Below are 8,624 nucleotides of genomic sequence, written 5' to 3' on the forward strand. Positions count from 1 at the left end.
CATGGAGTGATGATCAGGCTTGATGGACTTGCTCACTGCATCAGTGCAATAATTAGGAACAATTTTGGGGGGAATCTGTGTTGGAGAATACCATCAATATCCAGAGAAATGACTGTGGAGTTTAAACGAAGACCAAAAATTATTATCTTCAATTTTTAAAAAGTTATCTTATGTATAATATAATTTTGCCATCTCTAATATTTTCTTTCTTAAAGATATGTCTTTTTCTCTCAACACATTGAATTTTGATATATACATATCATGGAAAAAATGTAAAGACTGTCAGATTGCTTTCTGTGGGGGGCGATAGGATAGGGGAGGGAGGGAGGGGAAAAATTGTAAAATTCAAAACCTTGCAAAAATGATGATTGATAGAAACTGCTATTGTATTAGCTGTAACAAATCTAAAAGTATACTTTGCAGCAGCAGTCTGTCCGGGGTCTTCTTCCCCGGACCCCCGAGTGAGCTCCTCAGTGGGCACTGCTTCAGGCGTCCCTGGTTTTTCCCTCCCCCGGGGATCAGCGAGGAGGGACTCAGGCAGACACGTCTTCAGGAGGCATATGTTTTATTAGGTGCAGAGGGATCCCCCGAATAGCTCAGGGTGTTGGCTAATATAGGGAGTTAGTTCTGGGCTGCCACCCCGATCCGCCCCGAGGGCGGAACCTACCACCCGATTGGAGCAAGCGACACAGGCCAACCAGGCGAAGCCACTGTTCCCCTTAAGGAGCCGTGTCTTCTTTGGATTGGCCTGACCTCACTCTCGGGGAGGTCCTATCCACTCAGGCGGTAAGGGCCGACCCCCCAACAACTCCCCCTTTTTGTTTAACATGGGTGTTGTTTAACATGAGTATATCTGCCTTGAGTTGTTCAAGGGCCCAACGCCCCAATTTTATAAACAGAGAAAAAAGAAGGGGAAACAGGCAACATAGTAATAAGGCCATTAAACACCAGGCACCAAGAATCAACAAATAATGCATCCAATGATTAAGGTCTATCTTATTTATCCAATCAGGGAATAGACTGTGATTATCCTCCATAGCTTTCTTGTACTGATCTGTAATATTCCTAATGGTGGTAATTATTCTGTCTAATTCATCTAGATAAGTAGGTAGGCTAGTATGGTCATTTAGGGTTTGTATAGCCCTGTCAAGTTGTTCACTAGCATTTTTGACTGCGGCTGTCATGCATGCCGGTCAGCGGAGGACATGATGGCAGGGCAGTCCTTCTAACAACATCTGTGTTCTTACCAAAGTGGATAGGGCTTGCACTGCAGAGGTTAAGGCACTCAATTCTATCTGCACCTCTCTATTGATCTGCTGTTGCACAGACCATGCCTGAGCAGTGGCCTGCATGAATCTTTGCAGATCCTCTGCCAAGATATGCATTTGATTGGCTAATGCTGAGATTTCAAGCTGCTCTAAGACTGATACTACTAATTCAATTACGTCTAAGACTGGAAATTCAGCGCTTCTTTTTTCCCTATCTAATATGGCTCGGAGGAAATCAGAGTCTGCAAAAGGCGTAGAAGTGCTCACAGGAAGGAAGGTTACCGGGGGGATCTGCAATAGGAATACCAGGGTCTCGCTAGACCTTATATAGGCAGATTTAAGGGTGTCAGTCATAGTCCCATTTTGACAAGCAAGATTGTAGCGTCCATCTGCCCAAGTGAAAGTGGTATTGGTGCAGACAAGGAACATATCTGAACCTCGAGTAGTTCTGGCCTGCGTGTCAAAGGTGTTGCAGGCATAGGTGGAGTACCGCCCTTCAGTGCAAACATAAGAGCGGTCCCACAACAGTCCAGCCCAAAGGTCTTTTATGGTTGTATTTGCTTCAACAGGTACGGTATTGTCTGTGGCATGGATCACATCTCCGAAGGAGGCTGCAGCTTTCCAAAGATGCTTTTGTACTTGGGTGTTGTTGTCCACTTCAACATGCGGTACAGGTGCAACAAAATAGGGGCCTGGGCCCCCGTCAGTGAAGTACACCTGTGTGCCTTTCAGGTCAGGACCGAGTACCGGAATCCCTGTGGAGCATACCTGTACCACTTCAAACATATTAAGTGAAGGAGAGCATGGTGGTAGAAGGGAGTGGGGTATATCTTGATCTGGGGACCTTCCCGTAGCTAGTCTAACCCCCATGTAATGTTGAATCATTGAAAAATGCAAGAAATCACCACAGCCAAGCTGACTATGCTGATCAGGCCTCTCGCTCGCTCCTGGCCCATGTGGGGTTTCCTTAAGTGTACCCTTTGCTACCTGGGCACAGAGAGGGTGAAGGCCTGTAGTAAGGCATATCGGAAGGTGCACGGAAGTCAAAGTCACAGGGCCTTTCAGATCATGTTTCCTTTCAGGAGGAGCTCCTTTAAGTCCTCCTAACACTAGGTAGGCAGAGCCTGCTAACTGTAATTCCACTGGATCTCCTATCCATGTGGCCGGAACAACCGTAGGGAACCCTGGTATTACTGTCCAATAGGTAAAATGAGTGGCCTCAGTGATATTTTTCCAACGAAGGGGAACGGTTCGGGAGTCAGTGGGTTGTAGGCTGCTTAATAGTCCTAGCATACTTAGCCATTTGTTTGCCATCTTTGCTCTCTGCGTCCTGTTGAGGCGCTTCTTCCTGTTTCTCTGGCGGTTTTTCTTTGTCTTCTGTACAGGTCCTGGTCTACCTGATGGGCACCCAGCGTGTCCCTTCACCTGTGTGGAGACACAAGAATCCCTTTCCCCATACCATCACCCGGGCGGGACCATGCCACTGTCCTTCCTCATCTCTCCACCATACTGTCGTGGGTTTATTTTTTGTTAGGTTTTTTGTCTGTGTGTGTGTTTCTTGTGTTAGTGGAGTTTGTGGAGGTAGTATTTGTTTCATAGCAGGGGTAATGCCCTGATCATCACCGATCAAGTAATTCCTGGTGAAGACCGCAGTTGCTACCTGAGCTGCAGTGAGTCTACCACGCACTCCCCCTTTTTGTTTAATGAGAGTGCGCTTCAAGGACTGATTTGCACGCTCCACGATGGCTTGACCGGTGGGGTTGTAAGGGATACCGGTAACATGAGTGACACCGAATTGGTGGCAGAAGCGAGCAAAAGCAGAGGAGGTATAGGCCGGGCCGTTGTCGGTTTTTAACAACCAGGGTATCCCGTGGGTGGCAAAGCAGTGAAGACAATGAGCAATCACATGGCGTACAGCCTCACCAGGCTGCAGAGTGGCCATAATAAAGTTAGAAAAAGTGTCCACAGTGACATGAATCAGGCTGGCCTGAAAGTGGGTAACATCCATCTGCCAAATGTCATTAAGGGCCAGGCCCCGGGGGTTGGTGGCATGTACAAGCGGGGCAGGGCGGAAAGGGACACAATGCCTGCATTGTCGGACAATGCGACGTGCCTCTTCCTTAGGAAGACCATAAAGCCGTGCAAGTGTTTTTGCCGGGAGATGAAATGCGTCATGAACAATAGAAGGATCTGCATACATGACTATCTCACTTTTGATATCAGGGTCAAGGAGAGCCGAGTCAGCTATGGCATTCCCTGAGTAGATTGGGCCAGAAGTGGACACATGAGATCTGACATGTAAGACATAGAGGGGGTCAGAGCGGTGTAGGAGAGACCGTTGTGCTTGGTGTAAAAGATCTATGACTGCAGAGTTGGACAAAGAAAGATCTGCTAGAGCTAGCTGTTGCAATAAGACAAAGCAGTAATAGCTATCAGTAATTAGGTTAAAGGGCTCATAAGCACACAGTTCTAAGGCTATCACAATGGCCTGCAATTCATTCTTTTGAGCTGAGGTATATGGGGTTTGTAACACCTTCAATATCTTCCTGTCTGGAATATAAATAGATGCTCTATGGTGTTTGGTAGCATCCATAAAAACATTGACTCCCTGTACTGGCTGAGGAACTACAGGGTTGGAGGGATACTTCAAAGGGAGTTGCAACCATCCTCGTAATGAGGGAGGTGGATGACCCTGAGAAGTGGGATAAATAGACAATAACATGGCCCACTCCTCTGAATTCTGTGCTAGATGAGTAAGTATTGCAGGATCCTCCTGGAGCAGTAACATAGGAATGGTACCAAAAATAGTGATTGCAGCTTCCGCTGCTTTCAAAAGGAGTTGTGCATCCACTTCAAACTTGGAGGGTATAGACTTAATGGATTTAGATGAATGTACCCATTGTAAAGGACCTGTAACTTGGAACACTACTCCGGCCTTACCCAATGAAGGATGACACACCAGAGTTACATAAACCGGAGCGGCTGGATCTAATCGGGCAACAGTTGATGTGGATGCCAAGTCCTGTATCTGAGTAACAGCTTCCATGGCGGCAGGGGTCCATGTACGGGGCGAGTTCAAATCAGATGAGCCTTTTAAAATATCATACAATGGATACATCATATCATTGGAAATAGGAACTACATTCCTTAGCCATTGGATTGAACCAATTAATTTCTGAAAGTCATTTAATGTAGAAACTTGAGCTGTATCAATCTTAGGATATTTCTTCACTAAATCCTTGTATACCTGATGTCCTAAATATGTGTAGGGAGGTTCTGTTTGTATCTTTTCAGGGGCAACTTGTAACCCATATGCTGCTAGGGCTGAGGTAATCTTTTGTAAAATAAGCGAGACAACAGTCCGGTGGGATGCAGAAATTAATATGTCATCCATGTAATGAATAATAATGGCTCCCGAGTGTTCTCGCCTAATGGGCATCAAAATCTGTGCAACATAAACCTGACATAGAGTGGGACTGTTTGCCATGCCTTGGGGAAGGACTTTAAACTGAAAACCCTGAGCAGGTTCTTGATAATTTACAGCAGGTACACTAAAGGTGAAGCGTTGCCTATCTACAGGGTTAAGGGGTATACTATAAAAACAATCCTTTATATCTATAACAGTTATGGGCCAAGTCTTTGGAATGGCAACTGGAGAAGGCAACCCAGGCTGGGTGCTACCCATAGGTTGTAAGGTGGCATTAACCTTTCTTAGATCTACTAACATTCTCCACTTCCCACTTTTCTTTTTGATTACAAAAACTGGGGAATTCCATGGGCTGGTGGATGGCTCTACTTGTCCAGCCGATAAAAGTCCTTGTACTATGTTAGCAAGGGCCTGTAATTTCTCTTTGGTGAGGGGCCACTGATCTACCCAAACTGGTTTGTCGGATCGCCACGTCAGCGGTATGGGTTGCGGCCCTCCAGTGACCCCTAGTGGTTTAAAGCTGTGTCTGTAGTTAGAGACAAGCCCAAAGTTTGCAAAACATCCCTCCCCCATAGGGACATAGGAATAGGAAGTACCAAAGGGCAGAAAATCCCTGCCACATCATCACTTCTCCATTTTAGAAATCTTAGGGACTTTTTCGCCAAAGTTCCTCCTGAAACTCCCGTGATGTCTTGGGGAGTTTTTGAAAGTTCCCAACAGGGCTGCCAATCTTTTGTGGATATGACCGAGACATCAGCACCTGTATCAATTAAACCTACAATCTCTCTTTCCTCCACTATAAGTGGTAAAGTGGGACGGTGGGCTGATATAGTCTGTGTCCAGGCCACAAATGTGTCCTCATGGGTACGTTCTCTCCAATCCTTATCTATCCACGGGAGGGAAATGGCAAGAGCAACAGGCTCACCGCCTTTTAGTTCTATTGGGTAATGGTGGGGATTTGTAACAGTTATAGAAGTCTGGCCTGGGCTTAGGAGCTGTGTGTGGACAATGACCTGAGGAGCGAGAACAGTTCCAATCACTAAAGGTGGAAGTCCCTAGGGGAGGCTTTAACAGTAGTCGTAGTCCATGGGCTCAATTCTGTGCTCTCTGAGAGGGGAATAGTAACCGAGGGATTTAATAGATCAGCCCTGGGGTCGGGCCCTCGGCTTCTCGACCCCTCTTCCCGTTTCCCTGCGGCCCATCATTGCTATACTTCTGGTTCTTATTTTTCTGTCTACAATGCTTTGCTATATGACCAGGTTTACCACAGACAAAGCATTTCATTGCGCTCTTCTGGGAGTTGCGGCACTCAGCTTGAAAGTGACCGGCCTTCCCACAACGGAAACAGTTTCCTTTACCCTTTGATCTAGGCACTAAGCTTGTGGTTTGTAAAGCATTAGCAAGGAGGTTAATAGAGGTTTGGAGAGGATCCGGGGGGGGGGGGGGGGGTTCCTCGTCTAGGGCCTTATCAATTATCTCCTCTAAGGAGGGGTCAGCAGGCAGAGTAGCTAGCAAGCCTTTTGAAAGAGTTAGCCCTCCCTTTATCAACTGGATGATTAACGGCTGTGCTGCATTTCCTGTCCCGAATTTCCCTTCCACAGTGGTCTGCACTCTGCTGATAAAATCTACAGCAGACTCCCTAGTCCTTTGTTTCAGCTGTTGCAGGGGAGTGGCAGCTGCTCGAGCCAATTTGTTCAGGGCATTCAGTCCTGCTATCTGTACTGCCCTAACAATGGGTTCTGAAAGTTGTAATTGAGCCTCCACCGTGTTAAATTGGCCACATCCAGTGAGTTGATTAGTGACTAAATCAGAATTATTTGGGTCTATGATCTCAGCCTGTAGCCTGGCCTCTCTGCGCCAGTAGGCAGCCCAGGCGGTGTAATGTGATGACTCCAACACCGCTTGTAAAGTTTCATCCCAATCCATGGGGAGCCAGGCGGCAGTCTGAGTGTTAGAACTTATGAGCCGTTTTACATAGGCAGATCCTGGCCCATAATTATGGACTGCCTCTCTGAGATCTTTGATAAATTTGTACGGTATTGGGCGGCGAACTCTAACCTGTTGGCCGTTTTCTCTTTGCACAAATACTGGGTAAGCAGCTGCTGAGGAGGTAAGATAGTCTAGGTCTTCTTCCTCTACTTCCTCCCCATCCTCCAAAGCCTTATGAATGGCCTGCTGTAAACGAGTCCGGCGGGGTGTCTGGCTGGGGACGGTCACCCCAGACCCTTCCTTTCCTGTCATCAGCGCGTGCCTCCAGCCATCTGCACCCTGTCCGCAGATCCCTTGCCATTCTGTATGTTTGCCCTTTTTTTCTAAAATCTTACTTTCACTTTGTACCGGGTCAGGCGGTCGACTCGCGGCAGCCAGTTCTTCCCAAGGGTACTTGGGGGCTGGTTCCTTGGGATCGTCAGTCCCCTCATCAGGGGGCGGGGGCCATTCAGGTTCCCCCAGTAACGAGGGTCCTGTTTGTGTTTCTCCGGACACGGCTCCTTGTGGGGGCTGCGGGTCAAGGGCCGCGGCCACCACGGAGTAGATTACAAAGTATGTGTCCGTTAGAAAGCCAGGTTTTTCTGTGTTGTAAGAGGACATTTGAGTTCCTACCACTCTCCACTTCTGAGGGTCAATGCTGGTGTGGGAGACCCAAGGGGAGACAACCAATATTTTTTCCACCCAATCCTTACATTCTTTTATACGGACTCTTATGACATGAGTCTTTACTAGTGCATGTACTTGACATGCTAATACTCCGAATCCTCTGGCTGTAAATGCTTAGACATTCCTTTGCCCATGTTTACTCCCTCTAGGTGTCCCGTGGACCTAGGGTGTCTGCCTCTTCTGTTTTTACTTAAACAGGCTTACCTCACTCGGCGGGGTCTTCGGGTGTCCCTGTTCGGGGGCCAGTTCTGTCCAGGGTCTTCTTCCCCGGACCCCCGAGTGAGCTCCTCAGTGGGCACTGCTTCAGGTGTCCCTGGTTTTTCCCTCCCCCGGGGATCAGCGAGGAGGGACTCAGGCAGACATGTCTTCAGGAGGCATATGTTTTATTAGGTGCAGAGGGATCCCCCGAATAGCTCAGGGTGTTGGCTAATATAGGGAGTTAGTTCTGGGCTGCCACCCCGATCCGCCCCGAGGGCGGAACCTACCACCCGATTGGAGCAAGCGACACAGGCCAACCAGGCGAAGCTACTGTTCCCCTTAAGGAGCCGTGTCTTCTTTGGATTGGCCTGACCTCACTCTTGGGGAGGTCCTATCCACTCAGGCGGTCAGGGCCGACCCCCCAACAGCAGTCATCAAAACTGTCTGATATTAGTTAAGAAATAGCATAATGCATTAGCGGATTAGGATAGGTTCAAAAGAAACTACAGTAAATGACTACAGGAATCTACTATTTGACAGCCACAAAGACATTAGCTTCTGGAATAAGAACTGAGAAGACAAAGATTGTTGGAGGAACTGGAAAATACTATATCTATCTATCTATCTTTCTATCTCCACATTTCTCACCCTAATCCAAAATAAGGTCAAAAATAGGTACAACCTTTAGACATAGAGAGATTCCATACATAAATTAACAGACAAAAATAATCATCTATCTGATATATGGAAAAGGAATAAATTTATGAACAAACAAAAATTAGAGCACGTTACAAACTACTACTATCAAATAGTAGATTGCTATAGCAATTTACTGCTGTTACTTTTGTACCTACTGTATTCCATCAATCCATCACTCTAATTCTTATTCAGTACGAAAACATTTCATGATAGTCTCTTTATAAAAGAGTTTTATTTCCAGTATTGTTAGGCCACCTTCCTTTGATTTAGTTTTTCCTTAACATTCTTTGATATTTTTGACGACTTGACGCTCTCCAGGATGATTTTATTAGTCCACTACTGCAATTACAATACATTAGTGTCTCAGCTTTTCCATA

General features: G+C 46.7%; 1 protein-coding gene across 1 annotated transcript; it reads right to left on the reverse strand.

Moving 5' to 3' along the window:
• Positions 1-462: 462 nt before the first annotated feature.
• On the reverse strand, positions 463-7,840 carry LOC141500893 (uncharacterized). The gene is made up of 2 exons (XM_074204433.1): positions 7,555-7,840; positions 463-2,693 (listed from the first exon to the last, which is right to left on the reverse strand). Exon 2 carries the CDS (start codon positions 2,580-2,582, stop codon positions 1,194-1,196), a length of 1,389 nt encoding a protein of 462 aa, XP_074060534.1. The 5' UTR covers positions 2,583-2,693; positions 7,555-7,840; the 3' UTR covers positions 463-1,193.
• Between the last annotated feature and the right edge of the window lie 784 nt (positions 7,841-8,624).

This window comes from Macrotis lagotis, chromosome X (genome assembly GCF_037893015.1).
Source record: "Macrotis lagotis isolate mMagLag1 chromosome X, bilby.v1.9.chrom.fasta, whole genome shotgun sequence".
In the NCBI taxonomy this organism is placed as follows: Eukaryota; Metazoa; Chordata; class Mammalia; order Peramelemorphia; family Peramelidae; genus Macrotis; species Macrotis lagotis.

Excerpts from the sequence above, each read along its gene's own strand:
- LOC141500893 (XM_074204433.1), bottom strand. The coding sequence starts at position 2,582 with ATGGCAAACAAATGGCTAAGTATGCTAGGACTATTAAGCAGCCTACAA.